This window comes from Chaetodon auriga, chromosome 11, assembly GCF_051107435.1.
Source record: "Chaetodon auriga isolate fChaAug3 chromosome 11, fChaAug3.hap1, whole genome shotgun sequence".
NCBI lineage: Eukaryota > Metazoa > Chordata > Actinopteri > Chaetodontiformes > Chaetodontidae > Chaetodon > Chaetodon auriga.
In genome coordinates, this window is record NC_135084.1 from 13,315,905 (window position 1) to 13,339,928 (window position 24,024).

General features: G+C 41.9%; 4 protein-coding genes across 8 annotated transcripts; 2 read left to right on the plus strand and 2 right to left on the minus strand.

Annotated features, from left to right (window-relative positions):
• The first annotated feature begins 753 nt into the window (after positions 1–753).
• LOC143328412 (serine/threonine-protein kinase ICK-like) lies at positions 754–7,520 on the plus strand. Of its 3 annotated transcripts, none has more exons than XM_076743534.1 (14): positions 754–998; positions 1,789–2,057; positions 2,214–2,268; positions 3,716–3,837; positions 3,940–4,019; positions 4,110–4,242; positions 4,351–4,522; positions 4,695–4,862; positions 4,956–5,336; positions 5,430–5,635; positions 5,803–5,945; positions 6,262–6,378; positions 6,451–6,558; positions 6,655–7,520. In XM_076743534.1, the coding sequence occupies exons 2-14, from the start codon at positions 1,957–1,959 to the stop codon at positions 6,804–6,806; spliced, it is 1,938 nt and encodes a 645-aa protein (XP_076599649.1). In that variant the 5' UTR covers positions 754–998; positions 1,789–1,956; the 3' UTR covers positions 6,807–7,520. The 3 variants fall into 3 exon arrangements, with proteins under 3 accessions (XP_076599649.1, XP_076599651.1, XP_076599652.1); XM_076743536.1 differs by having other exon boundaries at positions 6,469–6,558; XM_076743537.1 differs by lacking the exons at positions 754–998; positions 1,789–2,057 and adding an exon at positions 3,145–3,177.
• A 1,230-nt stretch (positions 7,521–8,750) lies between these two features.
• On the plus strand, positions 8,751–10,655 carry LOC143328540 (glutathione S-transferase A4-like). Its single transcript, XM_076743724.1, has 7 exons — positions 8,751–8,831; positions 8,920–9,036; positions 9,226–9,277; positions 9,491–9,623; positions 9,722–9,857; positions 10,007–10,132; positions 10,306–10,655. The coding sequence occupies exons 2-7, from the start codon at positions 8,953–8,955 to the stop codon at positions 10,441–10,443; spliced, it is 669 nt and encodes a 222-aa protein (XP_076599839.1). The 5' UTR covers positions 8,751–8,831; positions 8,920–8,952; the 3' UTR covers positions 10,444–10,655.
• Positions 10,656–10,752: 97 nt separating this feature from the next.
• Positions 10,753–12,424, minus strand: tmem14a (transmembrane protein 14A). 3 transcript variants are annotated; one of them, XM_076743729.1, is made up of 5 exons: positions 12,370–12,424; positions 11,782–11,881; positions 11,564–11,665; positions 11,383–11,470; positions 10,753–11,287 (listed from the first exon to the last, which is right to left on the minus strand). In XM_076743729.1, the coding sequence occupies exons 2-5, from the start codon at positions 11,855–11,857 to the stop codon at positions 11,245–11,247; spliced, it is 309 nt and encodes a 102-aa protein (XP_076599844.1). In that variant the 5' UTR covers positions 11,858–11,881; positions 12,370–12,424; the 3' UTR covers positions 10,753–11,244. The 3 variants fall into 3 exon arrangements, with proteins under 3 accessions (XP_076599844.1, XP_076599840.1, XP_076599841.1); XM_076743725.1 differs by having other exon boundaries at positions 12,337–12,417; XM_076743726.1 differs by having other exon boundaries at positions 11,782–11,928; positions 12,337–12,414.
• Positions 12,425–13,066: 642 nt separating this feature from the next.
• agpat5 (1-acylglycerol-3-phosphate O-acyltransferase 5 (lysophosphatidic acid acyltransferase, epsilon)) lies at positions 13,067–23,874 on the minus strand. Its single transcript, XM_076742643.1, has 8 exons — positions 23,028–23,874; positions 22,416–22,485; positions 22,205–22,320; positions 21,998–22,087; positions 20,703–20,793; positions 19,552–19,713; positions 15,606–15,729; positions 13,067–15,138 (listed from the first exon to the last, which is right to left on the minus strand). Exons 1-8 carry the CDS (start codon positions 23,244–23,246, stop codon positions 14,913–14,915), a joined length of 1,098 nt encoding a protein of 365 aa, XP_076598758.1. The 5' UTR covers positions 23,247–23,874; the 3' UTR covers positions 13,067–14,912.
• Positions 23,875–24,024: the final 150 nt, after the last annotated feature.

Consider the following 24,024-nt stretch of genomic DNA (forward strand, 5'->3'; position numbering starts at 1 on the left):
GACTACTGCAAGTGTGCGGTGAAGATAGAGCAAAGTGTATCTATACCAATTTTTATGTATTGGTGCATCCATTTTGTGGGGTTGAATATTTACAACACCACATTTCAGATGAATATTGTACGTTTTTTTCTATATTTTTATCAGCCTATTTTTATCTCTATTTATTTTTTTTCAGCCAGTGTACGGGATATTTTGCAGACTAAGACATTATCTGTATCTCCAAAAGAAGTCAGAAAAAGCAGCCTAGTTTTTGTCAGAAAACACATTTTTGCTATATTCTAAGGGGGTTCGCTTTTGCTAAATTTTACTAGACTAAATATAACTACTATTTGTTTAGTTTTACCCTAGCAAAATATGCAATGCAGAACTTGTTTCTTCTGTAGTAGTGTCTGAGCCCTTCACCGCTGCAGTGTGTGTGTATGTCTGTGCTTCAGGGTCCACACACACACTTGGACCGCCTGCTTCACTGTACGTCGGGGAATTGACCAGAGAAGAAGAATGCTATGCAAGAGCATTTCTACTATCTGACTTCCGCTTTTGCTTTGCGTTTAAATACAGGCAATATGTAGACTAAAAAAAGGGACAGCCAAAGACATAAAGATAGATAGATAGATAGATAGATAGATAGATAGATAGATAGATAGATAGATAGATTTAAATAGTCATCAGTTTTATGCTGCAGACATTAAAGGGTATACGGTCGACATACGGGTGCAGTGACTTATTCCATCTCGTTTTTTCATCTTTGTCGACGGAGGCGAGCTGTGATTTGTTGCAATGAGCTGTTTTTACAGCAACGCGAGATTATGATGAGCTCTCCGACGAAAGGGCCTGGATGAAATTATATTTACGTTGTGATCTGGACGCGCTGGATGCGGTTATCTGTCGGTTGCCTGTCTCATGACGGTGTCACTCATCGGGTGGTTCCGCTAAGCCATTTGTTGAACATCGACTACGAGTGCTCGGCTATGTGGTGCTGTCGGTTTGACGCGAGGAGGGTGAGTGTAGTCTGCTGCTTCTAGTTTTATTTGAAGTTAGGGGACCATTTAGTCCAAGCAGGCCAGTTTTTTTCTCTGTAGCGATGTGATGGTTTGTCAGCAGCTGGGCCACCAGCACCATCACCACCACAACACAATTAAGCTAGCATTAATTGTACCACATTTGCTACCATTAAGCTAACTGCACAAGGCACCCGTTAAAATTCAACCAAAACGCACACGTCAAGTTTTAGTATTAAGCCCCATCAACTGGAAATAACTTCAGTGTGAGTTACATCCCAGTAATAATTGTTTTAGTGCTAAACTATCGTTACGTGAGCTTTTATTCTGCACAATTAATGCGTTAGGAACCAAACAGGACGATAAAAACATAACAAAACATGGAAATGGTAACGTAGCTCTGTTAGCTGTCCTGCTAATGCGAGTCAATAAACATGATCGATGCTTAACGTTAACTTGCTGTTAACGTCGGTAAACTGGGAGGTGATGGTCACTTCGGCATTTTTCATCCATGATGTTTGTGAAAGTGTCATACACTTGTACTGTATACAGTATTTCACAAGTTAGTCCAGGGATGTATAATTTGTGTTTCTTGAGTGCCTCCTTACCATTTGGTAAAACTAGTTGGTGATGTCACAAACTCCTCTCGTCTGCACACGTTAGACTCACATTTAACTTTCCCTCTTCAGCAGAGAAATGGTCATATTTGGTTTATTATGGGCCACAAGCTTTGTGATTATACAGCTGCATACTAACATCATGTTTTGTTGTTCGTTCCTCACTTTCTCAGCTAGCAGGAGGCAAGTCCATGACACCATGAGTCCTCCAGCTCTGCCCGTGGTCTTCTGCTGTTGTCACAGGAAAATCTGGTTGCATTCAGCAGCCGGAGGCAAATCCATCTCTATTTTCCACCCAACTATTATCTGCCCCCGGATGATGCTATGGAAGGACAAGCATAATGAATAGATACACCACCATCAGACAGCTCGGGGATGGCACCTACGGCTCAGTCATCCTCGGCCGCAGTCTGGAGTCAGGGGAGCTGGTTGCTATAAAGAAGTGAGTATTTGGAAATTGGCTGCTTTTCACTGCAATCTGCAATAGATTTTTTTTTTAAATTTACAGCCAATGCTCTGCAATTATTTTTGTGTAATTTCCAACAAACTAGTTGCGTAATTGGAAAGAAGTGGATCATTGACAAAAATCTTTTTCCAGAATGAAAAGAAAATTCTACTCCTGGGAAGAATGCATGAACCTCCGTGAAGTCAAGGTGAGTTCGTCCTTCCTGTGTCTTCAACAGTGTCACACGTTTGAATAGCACGGCACAGTTATGAAAAAAATCAACCCAAAATCAACTTAAAGGAAATGCCCTTTTCTTTTCTGTGCTTTGATGAAGAATGTTTTAAAAACATTCTGATCAGTGATCAAATAGATGTTTTCAGGCCCCATGGGTGTAAAATAGCACATCTAATCTTAAAAACAATGTTGTGGATGGAACAATTATGTAACAGCTAAGTGCTGAATTCAGGTAGTCATTACTGTATCATGTCCGCCACAGGAAGAGACACTGACTGACTGCCGCTGTCAGGTCACTGGCACTCAGCTGCTCGGACTGTAAAACTGTTAATAGCAAACTGATGGCTAGCAGTACGCTTAGCACAAGTGGTAGCTTGGCTATTTCTGGTAGTCATGTGACCCCTGTCATGCTTGTGGTTTCCAAAATAGCCTATCTGCTGACCTGACTAACATTAGCTTTGATAACATTAATGGTGGTGTTCTTTTCACACCTTGAAACATTTAGCTTTTCAGATTTGGAAATGTTCTCTGAAAATCAATCTTTAAAGCTGATATGAGATAGTACTGACACCTCACTTGAATGTCGCCTGCTGCTCAGTGTTACACATGCTGTCACCTGTTTTGACGTAGCGAGCAGATAAGCAGTGTTTTGGTTTTGCTGTTGCTGTCACTCTTTTTGGGTTGATTTTTTTTTTGTGCAGGGGTTATATGAAATTCACGATAACGTGTTGATTTGTGGGTAATGCAGTCATGATGATGTGATGAACATGTTTTAGTCCAGCTGTCTCAAAACTTTCTGTTCTTTGTTTTCACACCGATTCAGTATGTGACTGTCTAAATTTCCTCACAGCTCAAAGTCACACACCAGCTCTAAGAGTAGAAGGTGATTCTTGTGTGCTGTTGGTTTTGAGCTCTGGTTCCCATCCCCGGCCTACGCACCCCCCTTTCCTAGAGCTTGACCTTAATGCAGCAAAACATGTGTAGAACACGCTGGTTCTGTAGAGTCCTGCTGGTTAGCTGAGAATTACAGCATGTCACACCATACAGCCTCAGAATCCCATTACAGCTTTTCCCCCTTACTAAAATTTAGCATGGTTAAACCATCCCAGCGCATGGGAAAAGCGTATATTTCTCCATCCTGCTTTATGTTATTCTGTATTTATTTTCCCTTGTAATTTTAAGATAAATCCCACCTTTTGCAGCACCCCCCCCCCCCCCCCCCCCCCCCCAAACTACATTGTACACTAGCTATGTTTTAACAAGAGAGGTTTTGTTTTCTAGCTGTAGGACGTGCTTTTGAATGTGCTGCAGTGACCTGTGTGTATTGTCCAGCATGGTTAGATTCACTATTTATTTATACTTTAGTTTTGGTTTATGCATTCCACATATTCTTACATGAATCTGTTTCTTTTCTCTTTCAGTCCTTAAAGAAACTCAACCATGCTAACGTGATCAAACTTAAAGAGGTCATTCGAGAAAATGATCACTTGTACTTTATATTTGAGTACATGAAGGAAAATTTATATCAGCTGATGAAAGACAGGTGCGTATTACGTGTTGCATTACTAATTTTACTTTTGAAAATATATTTGGTAAATGCTTAGTTTGTTCACTTTTTGTGTTTTCTGTTTGTTTCTTCCTGTAGGACTCGGTTGTTTCCTGAGTCTGCCGTCAGAAATATTATGTTTCAGATACTGCAGGGGCTCGCATTCATTCATAAACATGGTAACGACAGTAGGGAGCTAAATTCAATGTGGCACGATGAACATTTTGTACCATTTGACTCAAGACGGTCATCCAATGTATCTTTGTTAGGGTTTTTTCACAGGGACATGAAACCAGAGAATCTCTTGTGCATGGGCCCAGAGCTGGTGAAAATAGCTGACTTTGGACTTGCCCGAGAAATCAGATCTCGTCCGCCGTACACAGACTATGTCTCCACGAGATGGTGAGTAAATATAGATAAGATATAAAGCTCTTTTACTTGGCCTGAATTAAACTGTGCTTAATGGTTCAGCGCACTCAAGTTCCAGCACCCTCTCTCTCTTTGGACCAGGTACAGAGCCCCAGAGGTGCTCCTCAGATCCACATCCTACAGTTCACCCATAGACCAGTGGGCTGTTGGCTGCATCATGGCAGAGCTTTACACCCTCAGGCCTCTTTTCCCAGGCTCCAGTGAAGTAGACACCATATTCAAGATTTGCCAAGTCTTGGGGACACCAAAGAAGGTAAAGTGAAAGTTGAACCAAAAAGGCTCATACATTGCAGTTTAACTGATTACAAAATATATTTTCTAAGGTCAAAATGGGTTTGAGTATGAGGATACGATGGGGATTTTCTTTTTAAATATGATGATATGTAAATGTCGTGTGTAAGATGGACTGTGTTTTCTCCCTCTAGAACGATTGGCCGGAGGGATACCAGCTGGCAAGTGCCATGAATTTCCGTTGGCCTCAGTGTGTCCCCAGTAATCTGAAGACACTAATCCCAAATGCCAGTCCTGAAGCCATCCATCTGATGACAGACCTGCTCCAGTGGGATCCCAAGAAGAGACCAGCTTCAGCCCAGGTAGTGTCTGAGCTACGCTTCAGGTATATCCACAGCCCTCACAGCTGAGAATGACAGCTGATGTTGTTTGTCCAAATCTTTATGTCCTCTCAGGCTCTCAGGTACTCTTACTTCCATGTGGGCCAGGCTTTGGGCACTCCTCAGCAGATCCTGGAGCAGGGCAGACCTCAGCCAGGCCTCGTGCCGCTGCAGGCTCCTTTACAGTCACAACAGACGCTGCAGCAGCAACCCCTGCTGCTTAAGCCTGTGCCCCCCTCCCAGCCTCCACCTCCAAACCAACACTGCTCCCCCTCCAGGCCCCTGCAGCAGATCCAGCCCTCCCCTGTGCCCGCAGCTGCCCAGGCGGCAGCGTACCAACGGCACGCGGAGCTGGTGCGAGAGCAGCAACCGAAGCACATCCTGAAGCAGGAGCAGACCGAAGGAACGCCACAGGGCCACCTTCCTTACATTGTTGACAAGACTCTCCAGAGCAAGGTGACTAATTCCTTTAAAATGAGTCCCATCAGAGGGAGGCTGACAGCCAGAATATCAAGTGCACCTTAATAACATGTTGATTTGTTCTTTTAGCAAACCCGACAGGAGACAGAAAATGCAAACCGACTGAGCTATCAGCTGAAGCCGAAAGGCGGGCGGCGGCGTTGGGGTCACGGCACAGGACACCTTAAGGGTGAAGACTGGGACGACTACGAAGAGACTGACCTGACGTCTATAAGTATTCTTGGGAAAAGTAACTTCGCTGAGAAGTCGAGGCAGGGGGAGGATGTACTGAGCAGGTGAGGCTGTGATCTGGAACGATGCACCGACAAAACATGCAAAAAGACTCGGGAGCAACATAATGCATGAATACAACACAAGATCTGCAGCCTGAGCATACATCAGTATCACTACAAGCTGGTAATTCACATGGCCTGTGTCTCAGCGAATGACCCCTGTCTTTCAGATTTGGAAGTGTTCTGGATTTTAGTCGCCCCAAAGCGAAGGAAGACGCACCTTTAAACCTGAACAAGACGACAGCCTACCAAGAGCCATCAAGGACCGCTTCTGCTAAACAGCATTATTTGAGACAGTCGAGATATTTACCTGGTAATATATACTCAAAGATTTACTTTGAGTAAAGTAGAGCTTAGTGGGAAGCGATCTCATAGGCAATCTTTGAAAAGGATTTACTGTCTATACTCATGCAAATCATTTAATAATATGCACGTCAGCGCACAAGTGGGGAGATTTTTACAGATAAAGGTTTAAGAAGCCTCTTTTTTTAGTTTTGTTTCTACCTGGTCGTCACTGTTCAGATTCTGAATTTTTAAAACTATTTCTGTTGTTTATCACTTTCCCTGATAAATGATTTTAATCTTTGAAAATGGTTTCATATCTGACAGTCTCTTACTGTCTCCTTCAGGCATCAGCACAAAGAAGAACGTGGCGATAAATGCCAGTAAAGACTACACTGGAAGCCACCTCTGGGGCAACAGTAGTATCCCATTTGGAGGGACTCTGCCGAGCAGAGGCGCTCATGGTAAACCTAAACTGGACATCTTTAACTTCACTGTCAGCTTTGCAACTTCTCACTGTTTGTTTTACAATTCAGGTACAAACACAATCCCAGGTGGATACATGCCGTCGTTTTACAAGAAAGACCTTGGTTCTGCCGGTCACAGAGGGCATCATGGACCTTCAGTGGAATCAACAGCATCAAGTGAGGATGAACTTTTTGAGCTTGATGCTGTTTGATTCAGCTAAGAAATCTGTGGTTGTTCATCATATATTTATTACTGTTTTGGTGCTACTTTAGATTATGCAACATGGCAGTCTGGCCGGAGTCTGATGAACACCTCTGCCAGTATGATGTCCGCCAACAAGAGCACGCCTGGGCTGCTGCCTCGCCCGCCAATACAGACCATCCACGGGCGAACAGACTGGTCTGCCAAATATGGACACCGCTAGTGCCCTTCCCGGAGCTCTGATCTGTGCCCTGGAAGAGAGCTCTGTGCTCCTCAGAACTCTTTTACCCCCAAAGAGTAGGCCTAGTTGTTTTATAATCCAAATCTGTACATACATCTTACACAGCAATAATTTTTTTTCATTATGTGAATTATGGATGTCGTGAGTTGTAAAATATCAAAGTGTATGTGGATAGCTAAATGCAACCGGCCAAATTTTGAGTCCAGATTTGCTCCTCAGTGTTATATTTTGTATTTCTGTAACATAATTATTGTCCTCCGGAGGATGCGCCTGCACCCTCAGATTCGTATCAGATTTATCATTGAATGTTGTTCACCGACCTGTATACATATTATGCATATTGTGAGTTTATGAAAACTTCACTGTGATTTGTTTTTGGCTAATCTGTTACTTTGCCACTGTACAGTACAGTCGTGTTTTTTTTACGTTCCTGCTGTATTTGTTTTATGATGGTAGCCTTGTCAATCAGGTAACTATTATTTGTGCTTTATATGTTTTTAATGAAATGCAAGAAAGTGCTTTAATTTCAGTATAAAATTAACACAATGCAGGTGGTTGCCACACTGCACAGATCTGTTTAAGTTTCGGAAGTAAAATAATCCAAGTTAACAAGTTCTGCCCCCTTAGCCAAACTGAGTGTGATTACTGAATTGCCAGTTGTTGAGTATAATTAAACGTTTGACTGGGTACCAATAACTTTTTCATGAAACACTTTTCATTGATTGGCTAACCCTTATTTAAAAAAAAGCATCTGTCCATTTTCCATGTATTGCCAACAGCTGCACCAGCAGCCCTGGTAGATGCTGGCTTGCTGCTGTGTATTAATATGCTAGATTAATCCATCAGTAGTGTGGTCACACACTGAAATGAAATGCCAGGATTGGTACATATTGTGATTGAAAGAAGGAAGATGTTGAACTTTCATTATACAGAAGAGAAGCGACAAACATCAGTGGTTTACATCATTGATAAAAAGTGGCAACCTAACAATTATCAATATGTATGATGGATTAAGGACATACAGAAGGCCGTGTGTAGTTTAGGGTTAGCAGTGAGATTCATTCAGTTTTTAAGGCTGCTGAATCAATACCTTACTCTACTGCATTACACGTAGTACACAACAGCATCTCAGTGACCTTTAGACACAGTACATGAATCAAAGTAGAAAAATAAAGCGAGTTCAAAACAAAGCTGTCAGAGACAGTCCAGGTTTTTACCTGCTAACTTTAAGGACCTCTCCAGTAAAGGTAAGACTGAGGGTCGTTTTTGACAGTATTAGTGTCTCAGGTGCACATGTGCATTATTACAACATTTAATGGGAAAAAGGAAGGCAGACTGCCACGTGCAGTGCCGCATTTGGATGTGCCTGACGCTTGGAGCTTAACTTCCCTACGTTTCTCCTACAAATGGGCCTTGAGCTTGTTTGGAGGTTCTAGCAGGGGAGCGCAGCTACTGGTACACCGATGGATGGTCGTCCGCCGGGGGGACCTCGTCCTCTTCCACCGAGCGCGGGGCTTCGGGAGGGACACACATGGAGCGGTGAGGGAGGAAGGGGACACCCGCCTAGCCAGCCAGATCAGCCGAATCAACCCTAGCGATCAATGGGGTGACAGATGTCGCAGCCAGATCGCCCTCACATCCGGTGAAACAACGGAAACTGCCGAGATTATAACACACATTTCCAAACAACCATTTACAATCACGGTGTCGAAAGTCGAGTTGTTCGCGGTGAAATTCACAGTTCGTCTGATATTTTTATAAACGTTAACAACATCGACAGGTGGAACTTGCCGGAAATTCTGCGAACGAGCGCGACTAGTAGTTAGTATTTTTCCCATGATGTCTCGCGGTAAAAATGTTAATGAGCCAAGTTTCTATTGGCCGGAACCAACTACTGACAGACTTTGGATAATTTCCCGTTTATACGATTTTTTTCCGAGTCGCCACAACGTTATATAACAACCGAAACTTGTGTGATTTGTCCACGGCGAGCAGAGCGGCGCACAGGTGTGACACCTCTCCGAACACATGGGCACACGTACGTCTTGGTAATTTATATTCAGCGATATGTGACATGTCTTCTGTCTTTCCTCAGTTCTAGTGATTTATCTTTCCAAACACTGAAGCCATGGCGAATGTTGTGCTGCACTACTTCAACGGGAGAGGGAAAATGGAGTCCATCCGCTGGCTTCTGACAGTTGCACAAGTTGAAGTAAGTGAAGGGTGCAGTGCTGATGTGAGGCTTTTTCTGTCTTTGAGGAACTACAGTGCTCCTGAATGCGCCCTGTCTATTTTATTACTGCTGTGCAATGGGAGCAGCTGTGACAGACCCAATTTTATGCACAGGGATCAATAAAGAACTGTGACTGATTCATTCTGTTCTTGTGATTTCCCTTCACAGTTTGATGAGGTGCATCTGAGAACTCGTGAGCAGTATGAAAAACTCGTGAGCGGTGAGTTGGTGAGAAAAAGGTGTTTAAAGCTAAAGTGGTGTTTCTGGCCTGTTTCCAGGTCACATTTTTTGCATTTTCAGTAACTTTACCCAACATGATGTGGAGGTGAAAGTCTCAAATGTCTTATGACCTTCAAGTTATTCTCTCTGAGGTGAATTAATGTTTCACCACTGGGAGCGCCGGCCTGAACTGCCTCCTCCCTTTCCTCTGCAGATGGAGACCTCATGTTTCAACAAGTTCCCATGGTGGAAATCGACGGCATGAAGCTCATTCAGACAAAGGCAATCCTGAATTACATCGCAGAGAAGTACAACCTCCACGGAAAAGATCTCAAAGACCGTGTCATGTATGATCCATTTCTGTAATTGTGTGATGAGTGATGGGTGCATGTACCTTATTGTGGGATCGCAGTGGATGAGTGTATATTGTGTGGCTTTCCCTCAGGATCAACATGTACTCTGAGGGATTGATGGATCTCATGGAAATGATCATGATGTTGCCCTTCACCCAAGATCGAAAATCAAAACTGGATGCCATTGAAAGTAAAGCGAAAGAGCGTTACCTTCCAGTGTTTGAGAAGGTATCACTCTGTTTCCTGTACATATATGACATGGTGTGGTCTAATATCTGATTAATCTTGCTTAAAGATGGGAAATTGACCTGTTGATGACTATGTATGAATATTTCTGATAACTAAACAAGATATTGTGTCTTTGACAAACTTCTCAGGCGCTGACTGGACCCATATACCTGGTGGGAGGTAAACTCAGCTGTGCAGATGTGCAGTTGCTTGAATGCACCCTGATGCTGGAGGAGTTATTCCCTGGAATCCTCGCTGACTTCTCCAACATCAAGGTAAACATGTTGAGGTGACGTACTGCACAAGGCTGGGTACGCAAAGGAAAAACAAACAAAAAGATGATTTGTTCCCATGAATTTGCAGTATGTTGTTAATCCTGACAGTGTACAAAAACTACACACCCACCACTGAATGCACCGTTTAAGGATGACCTTCTGTTTCCCTCCAGTCTTTCCAGGGCAGGATGATCCAGATTCCTGCCATCAATCGGTTCCTGCAACCAGGCAGCAAGAGGAGGCCGCAGCCAGATGAAAACTACGTGAAGACCATCGTGGAGGTGTTCCAAGTGAAATTACCATTGCCATGAAATCTGATGAGATCTTGCATCGGCAATGTGAAAGATTCATTCTTCAAGCAGCCTCTTTCCTGCATATAGATCAACTATATCAGCTGGTTGATGTTGAGACAAATGCTCCATTATTAATCACAAAAGAACCAAACCATGAATCTCTGTAATCTTTCATAACAATTTATAGATTTGAAATTTCTACTAAATAAATAGTTTATTTTTGAGGAACATCTGAGAAGCTGCTGTTTTTCTTCCGTCTCCCTTATTTCTTTAACAGAACTGGTGACTTTCACCACGCCTTGTACATAAAAACAGAAGCATTATTTTGAGAATCGCATTCATTTATTTAGTTTTGCTGGTATTACAAAAATCACAGACTCAAAAAACAGCATGTGAGCAGTAAAGAGTACAAACGCTGTCCATTTATCTTGTTCCTGTGATCAGTAATTTGAATCTCGGTTTAATGTGGTTGATAGTTAAACTGCTGTCATTGTGTTTACTGTAAACCCCTGCCAAGACAAACAATAGCACCCACAAAGCTCATGTATGTCTGCTGTGCCAGCTCTGTGAGTAAGTAAACATGTGGTAATAATATAACATGACAATTAATCTCAAATCATGAGATTTCCATTCACATACAATCTTCAATCTGTATTACATCCACTGGGAGATTTTGCAAGATTTCTAATCACACGAAAGCTAAGTTACCACACAAAACAGATGTTTTAGTATGCTAACTGGGAATGATGTTTCCTTTAAAACAAGGCTTGTTCACGGAGAGACAGGGAGCCCTCCGTCGGGTCAGTGTTGCTCCACCAGTCACGCGATAAAGAGTAGCAACAGCCGGAAAACCATCAACAAACTGAGAAAGACAAAGCCGATAAAGATGTGATGAGCATGGACCATCATTTCACAATCCTTGAATTGCACAATATGTTGAGCAAGTTTGACTCTGACCTCAAGCCTGACATGATTCCAGCTGGGAGCAGTTTTCCAGATTTCTTGTATCTCATTCCCATCACAATGGAGAGGAGTCCGGAGGCCACTGAAGAGGGCAAACAGCATGGCAAGATATGGATTGATGTTTTCACCAATTCTCTGAAAATCAGCATATTAAAACAGGCTTCACCATACTCACACAATGAGATCTTGATGTCCTTTGAGTCATTAGAGACCTTGTAGGCACCATAAGCAGACAATCCACCAAAAACTAAACCAGCCATCAAGGACATCACACTGGCTGCAATAAAACAGACACACATGATGATATCAAGGTTAATTATTTCACGACTCAATCACCAGGCAGAGCTTTCTGCCAAAACGAACCCTGCAGATCATGAAGGGAGACCTTTGAACCTTTTCTCTTATATCCCATAAATCCTCCAAAGGCGATGACTGCAGCATAGCCGAATCCAATCCAGTCCACGGCCATCACGAAGCTGTGCACAGGGCCCGGCTGCAGGACAGGGGTCAGGTGTGTTTGTTATTCGTGTTGAAGCAAGACTTGAAAGAGCAAAAATGATCACATTTATTATAAAACTCTGACGTATTCTTCATTAAAGCAATATATGGTCCCCCCCATTTTAAGTAAATTGGAAAAACCACAGTAAACCACGATAAAATGGTAATGGTTTCTTTAAACGACCAGCCTAGCTAGGGGATACACTAATTAAATTATTAACAAAAGCACGTTTACCTCGTCTAAAACTTGAAAACACAGTAACGCAACAGTAGCACAGTCAGACACACCGCTAGATGTCGCTGTGAGACCGACAGACATTCAAATAGAAAACAGAAGAGAAAGCGTGCGGACGAACACGTATTTACGCATGCTGACGCTCATAAGTGACTTAATATGCAGTACGTATTGTTATCTTATTATTAATATACTGCTCTTGGTGTACTACCTACCTTGAGTTGAAACAACAGAGCAGCAGCGTTTACCTCTTATCTGCGAATGCACTTCCTTGTTGCTGCACTAGTCGTACCACGCATGCGCTGTTTGGTCTGTGCTGTGTTCAAGGGAAACTAGAAATTTAGAACATTAGAAATCGGTACCGGCAAGTGGATGTGTCAATCCCTGATTGTTGTCATTCTGTTACGTTTGGACTCGAATTGTCTTTTTTTCCCCCTGGAAGCGTATTGTTTTAGTCTCCATATTAGAGAGTTTGACCTTATTTTTAAATATGGAGTCCCCCAATTCTCAAGTTTCTACCAATAACAATAACAATAGCTTTGTGTAGAACTACAAGTTTCCATAATTCCGTCAGACTCACTTCACACTTGTGTGCTGTCTTTTGTGTCCACTGTATTAATTGTGGTTGTGGAGGCGATGAGGCAGATACACAAGCACAGAGTAGGGTGCAGTGGTAGGTGGTTGATATGAACAGCAAATTTAATCCAGCTATGATCCATCCCTCTGGCAGCTCAAGCCCTTTGACCTGCAGGACTTACTTCGAAATTCTAGCTCAAACATTAAGTTTCTAAACAAGTAGTTTAGTTTTTAAAAGTTAAAATTAAAAGTCATCTTAAAGTGTTCTTTTGACATGACCATGCAATAACAAAAATCAGCATTTTGCTGTCAGTTTTTCTGACAACCATGTGCTCAGGATAGCAAAACAGCAGAAAGAAAACGTGACTCTTCCCAAAGAAAACCACTTTATTTCACTCAAATCCCCATTTCCAGAACTTACACACATTAAAGGTTTCGTCATTTAATAATAGTCTTCGAAAAGTGTAAATCAATGCATTCGTAGAGCAAAATAAGCCACTATGATCTGTAGACAATGTGACCACACGCCGCAGTGAGCAGCAGCTCCGGCAGAGCGCCTCCATGCAGTCACCTAATGGAAAAGAGCCACTGTGGCCCTCTGCAAGAGGGCTGAGGACCAGCTCCTCCAAAGAGAAGGCACACATTTCCAAAATCTGTTGGCATTTAAATACTGTCTACATAGAGTTTCCTGATGAGTTACAGTCCGATCTTGTCAGGATAAAAATGGTTATAAAATGGCTGACAAGGGTCATTTAAGAACTAGGAAGGATTATTCAAGTGAGGTATTGGAGTGACATGTAAAAACAATGAGACTTACTGTACCGTCCACACGAGGAGAACATATCAAAGACTAACTTTAGATGAAGACAAGATGGCAAATATGTAAAGTGACTCGTGGAAAATGCAATGATTTCATTACAGTAAACAACAACAATGGACATACAGTGCATTTCACAATACAATGATAATTATAGTACAAATGGCTTTGAATGCACAGAAAACCTGTGATATACTGTTAACATGGCTTTGTCAGCTTTTTGCTAGGTATTCAAAATAACATATGCATATAAAAGTTATGGAGCCATTATAAAAAAATTTAATTTTAATGTATTGAAGCAAAAAAAAAAAAGAAGAAAAAAGACATTTTCTGGGCTGGCATTAAAACAAGTATCGCTCAACTTAAAATACTTGTAGAGCATCATGGCAAACAGCCACATTTTGGCAATGACTGACATTTTACCATTAAAGCAATATTTTACATCTGTAGAACATTTTCATTAACACGCATTCCTCCATGTGAGCTCAGTGTGGCATCATGAGGGACAAAGACTCTGCTCAAAAACGTTTTTTTTAAGGATCTTAACATCAGTAAAATCAAAATCTTGGCTATTGAAAAAGACATTTACTCATTCGTGTTTGCATAAATGAACATTCGTCTGCAGCTACAGTCATTTCCATTATAAAAAAAAAGATGTCTTTATGAATATTTATAGTAAACAATGCAGCTGGTGTCCTGTTTATGAGGCCCCGTAGAGGACTGCATGTTATTAATTTTGTTCTACTAATGTTAAAAAAAAGCAAAAATCACTTTAAATGAGCAAAGTGCATAATGCTCCTGACATGGGGCTTGGCATAAATAAGACATTGCAACCAATGTCAACGCGTCAGTGCACTCGATAATCAGTGATCCAGCGTCGCTTTAATGTGTCAGCTACATACAGTAGCTGACCACAATCATCAAGCGTGTTTTGAATTCGCGAAAATTAAATGTCCTGTAAGAGCTCTAACACTGGCCAATGTTTGATGGGAAGGTGAGCATGCAAGAACACTGATGTGTCTAAATCTGATGAAGGGGGGAGTTACTTTAAGAGAAGTATACAGCCATTTTTATCTCCTACTAAGTACTTCAGGGGTATTTTTGAGAAATCTAATACTTTTCAACAAATCCACTCGTGATTTTCTCATCATTTCAGGCTGCAAATCCAAATAACGTGAGGGAGGAAGTAGCACAAAAAGCTTAACATTTCTCTGCATCTCTGTTCAGCTTTCAGCTCAAGGTCAACTGTGAGCCAGACATGTGGGATAAATCTCTGAGCCTCTTATCAGACACTGCTCTGCATCTGGAACACACCTTGTGCAGATCCGATACAGGAAAATGGCAGCGGCTCTCCATGTCTTTTGTGCATCTCATCGCGGCAGCCCCCGCCCCCGCTCGTTAAGGAGAAACGTTCACCCACAGCCAGCCCAGCAGTGTCCCGTACACCCAGGTTCTCACGTACAGTCTCCTGCCGTTCTCCGTCAGGAGTAACGGCAGTGTCAGTCCCGCCAGGATGACCACTGATGGCAGGGTTTTAGACAGGTTCAGAGGGGAGACTCTGCCTTCCCCGGGGAACTTGCATACTTTGTCCGCATCCTCCGACTCGTAGAAATCCGTCAGCAGCCTTTGAAAAGACAGATAACTCTCTTAGGAATTCAGCCTGTCTCAGAAATGCACAAGGACTACAAAAGAAACTGCTAAGTGAAACAAATGTAAAAGTTCACATCAGCATTTTTAAAGCAGCTACAGCACAAATAGTGCACTCGGATCACAGTGTGGCTTCTTGTGGCTTGGCTGGTGTTGTCAATGTTGCGCTCAGTAGATTTCTCTATCGTGAAGATATTTCTATGCTATTAGTGGTTCTTGACCTTTTCTGTCATGTTAACCACTGGTCAAACCAAAAGGTAACTGAACATAATCAGATTTTCAGAATAAGATACAAGAATTATTTTCAGCTTTTAAGGGGTCATACAGAGGCTAGGATACATATCTGGTGACATGTGGAAGCAAAACGTTAAAAAAAGTCTCACAGCAGCTTACATATTGACAACATGCAGTTTCGACATGATTAATTGTTCCACCCACACTTACCGGTCCTTGATTTCGAAGCGCTCGTGCAGCCACCTGCGGAAAAACACTGGCTCTGTAGGAATTTCCTTTATGTCCACACGGTCGAAGTGTATGTGGACTCGGGGACATTCTTTGCACAGGAATTCTGTCAAACACAAAAATTAAAGAGACTAAACAAAAACAGGAAAATCCTTTCAGCAAAGCGGCACGTAGAGCAAGCACTTAAAATCAACACGAGGTGACGATGATGGAGGAGAGCTGCTATGACGCTGCGATGCCAAGTCCCTTTGATTCACATACAAGAGCGTCGCTGCTCAAACTGCTGCTGCATAGGTAAGATTCTCAGGCTGGAACACAATCAGAGTAAATCGGCAGGTGTGAGAATGAAATCAGGTCAAATCTGAGAGGAAATCAAGTGGAAATGCAGAAAAATCACTACAGTCCATCAAGTCTAATTTAATATCTGAACTCACACTAAATATGCAGAGCTTCCACTGAATCCTCTTTATAAGTAGTAATAATAATAATAATAATCAGTCTCAGCATCAGCAAATAAATGTTCCTAAAATAAATGTTTCCAGTGTCAAATCTCAGATCACTGAGTGCAGAAAGAAACCCAAAGTGTCTGAGAAGGTCAGACATAAAAATGTAACCAAGTGTGAACGCTCAAGGCTACATGTGTATCCCCAGAGACCTTCAAGTTCCTGTTTCCACAACATGCAATATTATCAGGAAACTTGGCTCTGCGGCCAAAAGAGGAAACTTGATCGAAGTCAGCAGCGAAAGGCTGCTTCTCGGGTGGATAGAGCACCTCGATCCGCTGCTGCTGCTGCTGCTGAGCACATTTAAACTGACCTTCAGACACAATACGTGGCAGTTTAATAAACACTGAAGTCTCAGTGAAAGGCGGTTTTGTGTGCATGGAGGCTCAGCAGCACACACGCACAAACACACAGTGTATTTTTTGCACACACACACAAAAAAAGAAGTCATCCTTAAAGAAAAGGCCACCTTCCTTCCTCGTACATGGAGGAGGTTAAGTGCTGTTTTCAGGTTTGTGGGCTGCTGAGAGCCTGATCGAGTGTTTGGCATCGAGAGGCTGTAACAGTCTTAAAGCATTTCATAAATCAACGTACTAAAAGAAAGCTGAGCTTCCACTGCAGGTCATGTGTGTTGATGAGGGAAATCAACTCTTTTCTCGTAGCGACAAACAATGTCTCCTGATCTAAATCCCTTTGATAAACTCGAGCAAAGCTGAAAATCTGAGAGGAAAAAAAAAAGCTTTAATATTTTGAGCCATTAGCATGTAAAGAGGAGACCAAACAGCTGCTCGAGAGGTGCAGGGAGCTCATTCGCTGACACAAAAGCTGCTTGATGGTTGATCGTTTGTTATCCAAAGTCAGGGCTCTTCAGCTACATCTGTCCCCACAGTGTGGCCCAGACTTTACACTTAAAAAAAAAAAACTATATATATTTAGGCCTCATTAACATATTGATATTTTCACTTTCTTTCTTTTCTATGAGTGTGAACGGGCTCCTGAAAACCTGGAAAGTCCAGAAAGATAACGAGATCCTGAAGTAGAAAATGCTCTCAGATTAACTCCTGACAGGAGCAGTAAATGTGAATAGATGAGACAGGCCTCCCACAACTGAACAGGCCATTCAGATTACAATAAAAATGTTCCAAACCAAAACAATAAAAAGCATTTCTTCCTGTGTACACAGCCTGTTCAAATATAACACACTGTCATCCTGCTCCAGTTACGACAAAAACCCAAACACACTCAAAAACTGTTCCAGTTTTGAAATAATACTTTGCAGAGGGAATTCACACAGGGGGGATTTCATTAAACAACTACTATCTTGTATGTAGTTTCAAGTATAGTACATGAGCAAAGTAACATTGTTTGCAATAAAAATTCAAACAAGCACAAAGCCTGCGAAGCCAAGCTGACGAACGCTATTCATAAGAATCAGCTTGAGACTCTGAGGAATGACAGGGATCCATCCAAAACAAATTACAGAGCCAGTCGATTAAAGCAACAGGGTAAAAACAAACAAAAAACAAATTAACCAACAGCAATTACCCTGAAACGTCTCCAGCCGACTACTTAAATGATTTTTTGTATTACAAGTTTTCTGAAATGTTGTTTAAACTTGCAAATGCATCATTATCTGGAAAATCAGCATGGATTTGCATAAAAGGCCAAAACACAAATCTGAACTAAAATAAACACCAAAATGTGTATTTTGGATGTTTATTTTCTGCTAATCTGACAGATGGAAACAAAATTGCCTAAAACCTCAAAATTGACTAGTGCTTGAAAGACATTTTCACCTGTCGTGTCTCCTCTTAAACCTCACTCAGCTACAGAAATGACATGTTTGAGGTTTGAGTAGTTCCAGTTAGGGGATGATTGTGTAAACATCCAGGAAAGAAACTGCGGTTTTGTGGTTGTGCAGCACAATTTGCTGCCTTGATGTTTTGAGCTTGTCTGACCGACGAGGGACGAGGAGGAGCTGGAGCACTTTAAGTGAAGGCATTATTTTGTTATTGGAACTAAAATGACATATTTTCTAACTTTATTGCTCAAAAGCTAAATCAGCTTGACAATAATCAATTAAAAATGCTGCTATTATGACTTTACAGTGGAGGGCAAAATATATTCAAACAGTGTATACAACCCATACTTCAGGGTCCAACCTTGTTATCATAAGCTGAGATAATTCAAACTGTTCACACGGATGAGAAACACGTGCCAGATGTGAACCAGAAAGAGCGTCCGTAACAAAAAGCATCAGAGACTCTTGCAGCTGAGTGTGAACGCAGCCTCGAGTCACTTCCACCTCCCTGTGAAGTGACTAAAGTCACCTTCACCACATGAGACCAGGAAGTGCGTGATGAGAAGAATGCTTTTCTGTTCTCTCTGTTCTGTTTGCTAGAAACACATCGATGTTTATTCCTGAATCAAACGGGATGTTTTTTTAACATTCAACCGGCGCTCGCAGGACGACCGGGAACACAGAATAATCAAAAACTCCAAAACACAGAGTCATGCTGTTTACAGGAAGACGCGGCTGGTAATAGGTAATGTTTGCTGTGTGATTAATTACTGAGGGGGTGGACACAATGTTGCAGGGCTACATTAAAACAATGCTTGTGTGTCTGTGGATACAGAGACGAACACAAAGTCGAGGCAGACTACAGCCGCTGTTAGCAGACAGCTTGTAACTGCATTTAAAAGTGACTTATCGCTCATGGACAACCTAAATCTTATCTCCTGCTTTGATAACTAATATTTGCATTTTCTATTACTGTAATAAGGCTCAATTTTTTTTGGAAGCTGGTATATCTGTTCTCATTTATCTTGATTCTGACAGCACAGTGATTGAATCTCAATCTGCAAATGAGTTCGGCAGGACTGGTGGATTTGTCAACAAACGCGTCAACACGCTGAAAGTCGAGAGAGGCAAAACCACGGATGGACATCATGCATTTTTAAAACATTCATGCAAAGGAAGAGCTTTAGTGGTACACACTGCATTTACATTTAGCTGAGATCTGATCACGACGTGAGGTCTGGACGATCGATCGCATTCAGATCACTCACAATACACTCCCATGCATCACTCCTTCTGGCATTGAAATGCAGACTGCATTTCAATGGCAGGTGAAAATGGGGTTTAAGACAGATGGAAGGATAACATGATGTTTTCACCACATCACAGTCTGCTGCTGTGAACATCACAGGAGAAGAGATATGACTGGGCAGAACAGATTGTTCTGCAGTGGTGACAATGATGAAATCTTATAACAAAAGCTTCTTTTGCTCTTCATGTGGGCTGTAATTTACTCCCACTGAGGTGAGCTTGCATTTCCAAATCGTAGTATAATCGACACATGCAGCTGGAATACAAGATATCCAGGTACAGATCACACCACCACTGAACTCAGACGCCCGCTTACCTGGCATCGATGGAGCGGGTCTTCTTTGACCGGAAGCTTCCAGCGTTCCCTCGTAGGCCACGGTGACATCATACACAGCGTCCAGGTGGCCCTTCATGGTCTCGATGGCTATGTGAGAGGCCCTCATTCTGGGCGTAAGTGTGTGCCTCAGGACAGCCAGTCCTACGGGAAGGACGTGACAAAATAAACTCTTTTAATCACAAAGGTTATTTTAACAGTGTGAAGATAAAGCATGTCATGTCAGCCGCCACCACTAAAGTACTGCTTGATAGTGGTTTTGTTGTCTTTGAATGCAATTTTACTGTTTTATTAATGTATCTCTATGTCCCTGCGCTGTAAAGCACTTTGAATTAGCCTGTGTCTGAATGGTGCTACATAAATAATCCTGCCTTGCCTTTAAAAACAAAGAAATGATATTAAAAACACATGATTGAAAAAAACACAGTGATTCTGTGTGGATGCCTGCGTTTGGGTCAGTTACTGCACAGTCTGTTGTCGACGTGGCACCATCCTCTGCTCACTAATACCTCACTAATAACAGATAATGTCATGTGCACATGTCGGCTCTCCAGAGCGACTTGTTTGGATTAATGGGGGAAGGTGATATTCAGAGCTGCGGTCCAGAGATAGGCTTAATCTCTGCAGAATGGACGCAGTTTGTGAGCTGACCTGAAGGCAAAACTGCACAATAGCATCACTATGATCATGTGGATGCAACACATTTATTTAGCTGTGAAGCTTTAAAGCTACATTGAAATGTACAATGCAGTTAAATATAGTCAACATTCAAAATGTGTTAATTTCACTTCCTCATGCTAGAAAAAGGGTCTAAACAAACTTGTCCAAAAGACTATCCCAAAAAAGTACATTTTACCTTCATGCACATCTGAAATCTGAGTTTTGAGGCTGAATCACCAGGAAATGCTGTTTTGTTTTTACACAACTTTTTATTTTTAATTTTTCTTAATTCTAAGAATCTACAAAGCTAAAAACTTAACTTCCGTATGAATCCGTATGCACGTGATGCTAATTGGTCAAACAGTACCATGATATGGGGACCACAGGTCACACAACAAGACTTAGTCTGCTGTCTTACATACTGAATTAGTATGCAGCTGTACAGCAGTAAATGGCTGCTATCATGCCAATACCTTCTTTCGTCGCAAAAGCCTGACTGTCGGCGATAACATTCTTCAGCTCTGGATTATACCGAGTTCCTTCAGGGAAGATGACAAGGTACATCTGTGGGGAGAAAAGTACGTGAAATCAAAGTGTCGTCGGCGTTGGTTCTTATTGCACCGGACAAAAGAGAATTTCTAACATCGACGGGATTTGTTGAACAAGAAGTACGGAAATTGAACGCTGTGCTCAACTCATAACATCTATAAGAAAAATTGACACGCAGCTGTCACTGACTCATTCCTTTAAGTCAGTTTGGATTATAACTGAAGTGAAAACTGAGTTTTTTTGCGATTTAGACTCAACGTACTCGTGCGGTTGAAACTTGCATTCCTTCCTCTTTCATTCATTTTACTGTGACACTGCTGTGTAAACAATTACCAGGAAGTTGTAACTGTCTGAAAATTTACTGTGCTGAACAAAAGGTATGTCAGAATCTCTCACTTCACACTAGTTCATCTTCTGGAGGATTTAAAGGCTTTTTCAACAGTAAATTCCTCACATTTCAAAATAAAACATTTCAGCAGCAGCTTCAAAAATGTTTCACTTATTTGTGCATTACTGGAGTCAACAGGCACCAGAGCTTTGCTTTAACAATTTGCTTTAAAGTTGGCAAGATGAAGTTCAGTCAAGCCGGAACAAAGATGAAAACATATTTAATCAGATGATTTCAAGTATAATTCATGCTATTTCTGACCTCCATCTGAATTTTTCATCATTGCGACCACTGATTATGCTCACTTTAACTTTCACCACTGGACTTCACAACAGAGCTTTCGTAGCATAACTTGGGGTCACTGGGACCACTTCTGTTGAACACACACACACACTCACACACACACAGGCACAAAAACACACACTAATCCCTCACAGCTAAATCCAAAAAAGTGATTAAAAACAAGCCCTTTCAACACAATAACACACACACTGCATCTGAACCTTCCTGCATCCAATGTCTGATTATCCATTTCATTTCACTGCTGCTGTCGTCATCGGATGTTCTGTTAATACAAACTCTGAGAAACTATTCACGTCAACATCCTAATTACAAGTAGGGTAAGAAGGAATTTTTGGAAGACAGAATTTTGGGAGATTATTGCTGAAAGCTCTGCAGTGAATTTAGGTGGTGAAGTTTAAAAACAAGCATGCAATGATTAGAAAAATGTGGCAAACAAGGCCCAGCGTAAACACGAGACCATTGTTGGTTCTTGTTTCTTATTGAACATCATTGAAAACAACCTTTTTTTTTTGATGGTTTAGTACTTACTGGTGTTCCAGAGTGAGTCTGAGTGAGGAGCTTCTTCCTCATCGCCTTTTCATTAAACTTTGCACTTCGTTTCACGTAGGCTCCTCCGTGCTGAAAGAACGATAATCTGATGAGAACAGCAGCGCTGGACTGCGACACAAGTCTAATTTACATCTTTACATCTGCAATTTACAAACTGACAGTCAAATACTCACACAGTTGCATTACCTGAGAGAAATACCATCCGTATAACGGGAGCCACTTCAGCCCATCTTTCAGGACGTACCTGACGTGACCGAGGGCACTCTGCCTGATGGCGAGCATGTCAGCAATGATCCAATCAGCTATGAGGAAGGCCAGCGGTAGAGAGAACATATTTACTTCAATTTGTTCTTTGCATTAGAACGAGATTTTAAAGCAGGACATGCAAACACTTTACCTGTGCATTGATGATTAGACAGGTAGATGACGTTCTCTTTGTTCTTTGGTATATCTCCATATATGATGATCTGCAGGGGAAGCAGATTAAAGATTCAGACTACAGCAAAACAGATGTTCTGTATTGTCCTGTTTGTTCAATTCTTCTACATTAAGACAAAGAATTATTTTGTTTCGTTAAATATTTAAACTGCATCAGGGATTTGCTTCCAGTATAATCTGATTTTGCCCATTTTTACAAAAAAAAACAAAAAAAAAAAAACAGCACAGACTGCAGCTTTTCAATAAACCCAAGAGGATTTACTAAAAAGGCCCCTTCTGAACTACTACGTTGCCCTCAGTTGGTGAGTCAGAGCAGGCAGTTTATCACTGTTATGTTTCTTCACACCCTAAAGTATGATAACACCAATTGCGTAGGGAGTGGCATGAGAAGGTCAAGAATGCAGACTTTCTTGTTCAGCATGTGGTTCATCAAGATCCTATCCATGAGCCTGTGTCTGTCCCCACTTCACGTTGTTACTGGAGGAGTTCAGACAAAAACAAATATGCACTCATCTGCATGTGGTGTGCATGTTAACAGCAGCAGGTTCAGTGCAGTGAAGGAGTCACTCACCTCAACTCCTGTGTAGTTTTCAAAGAAGAAGAGAACCATACTCTGGTAGATGCAGTACAACCGGTCGTCCAACTTGTGATACAGTCTCGCAGGTAAGACACTTGAAATTAAGCGCCAAGCCCCCCATGACAGCAGATAAGCCGGGGCTGTCCCCAGCATGATCGTGGCTGGAAACCAGTACCGCAGCGAGTATGTGTGCACAACCAAGGAGAGCAGCATGGTCCCACTTCTGGATCCACTAGAGTAACAAAAATCCCTGAAGCAGACCGTAGGACTTTCTACGACACAGTGTTGATAGGTTACAAACACCGCACCCTATCTATCCCACGCCACACCTGGCCTACTTTCAGCACACCTGGCCTGACAAGTCAGCATAAGAAAGTGAGAAAGCTGCAGCAAGAGATGAATGAGGAGCTAGATGGCTAAAGCTAAATTTAACCTTGTCTGCAAACCGCAGTTAGCCAAGTCGGCTTAAGCGCTAATGTCCGCCCATACTGCAATACAAAAACAACAATGAACTGCAGTCATCTGTTTGGTGTCAACATCTTAGAACAGCAACGCAGAACACAACCTGAAGACGAACATTGACTGTGCAAGTTAACTTAAAAGACAGCGTTAGCCTACTATTAAACGTGTTTAGCCGGACAGGAAGTTTTACCGAAGGCTACATTTGACATAAACTGTCTTTTCTAATGTCGGTGCGATAACAAAGTGCAACCCAAACGTCAACTTAGGTGTTAAAAGGCAAAATATTTTCTATTTCCGCCCGCGGGTCTTCATGTTTCTCCAGCTAGCTGTTACTAAACTAGCTTTTTGCAGCAAATGTCACACACGCCTCCCTACGTAATGACACCCTGTAACATCGACGAAGCCCATTGGTCAAGTGACGTAGCAGAGACCGACCAATGGGCGACAGCGCAACATGAATCCCATATACAATATTAAAGGTCTACAACACTATTTCCTGCAAGTTTTACCACAATTTTTCATAATCAGA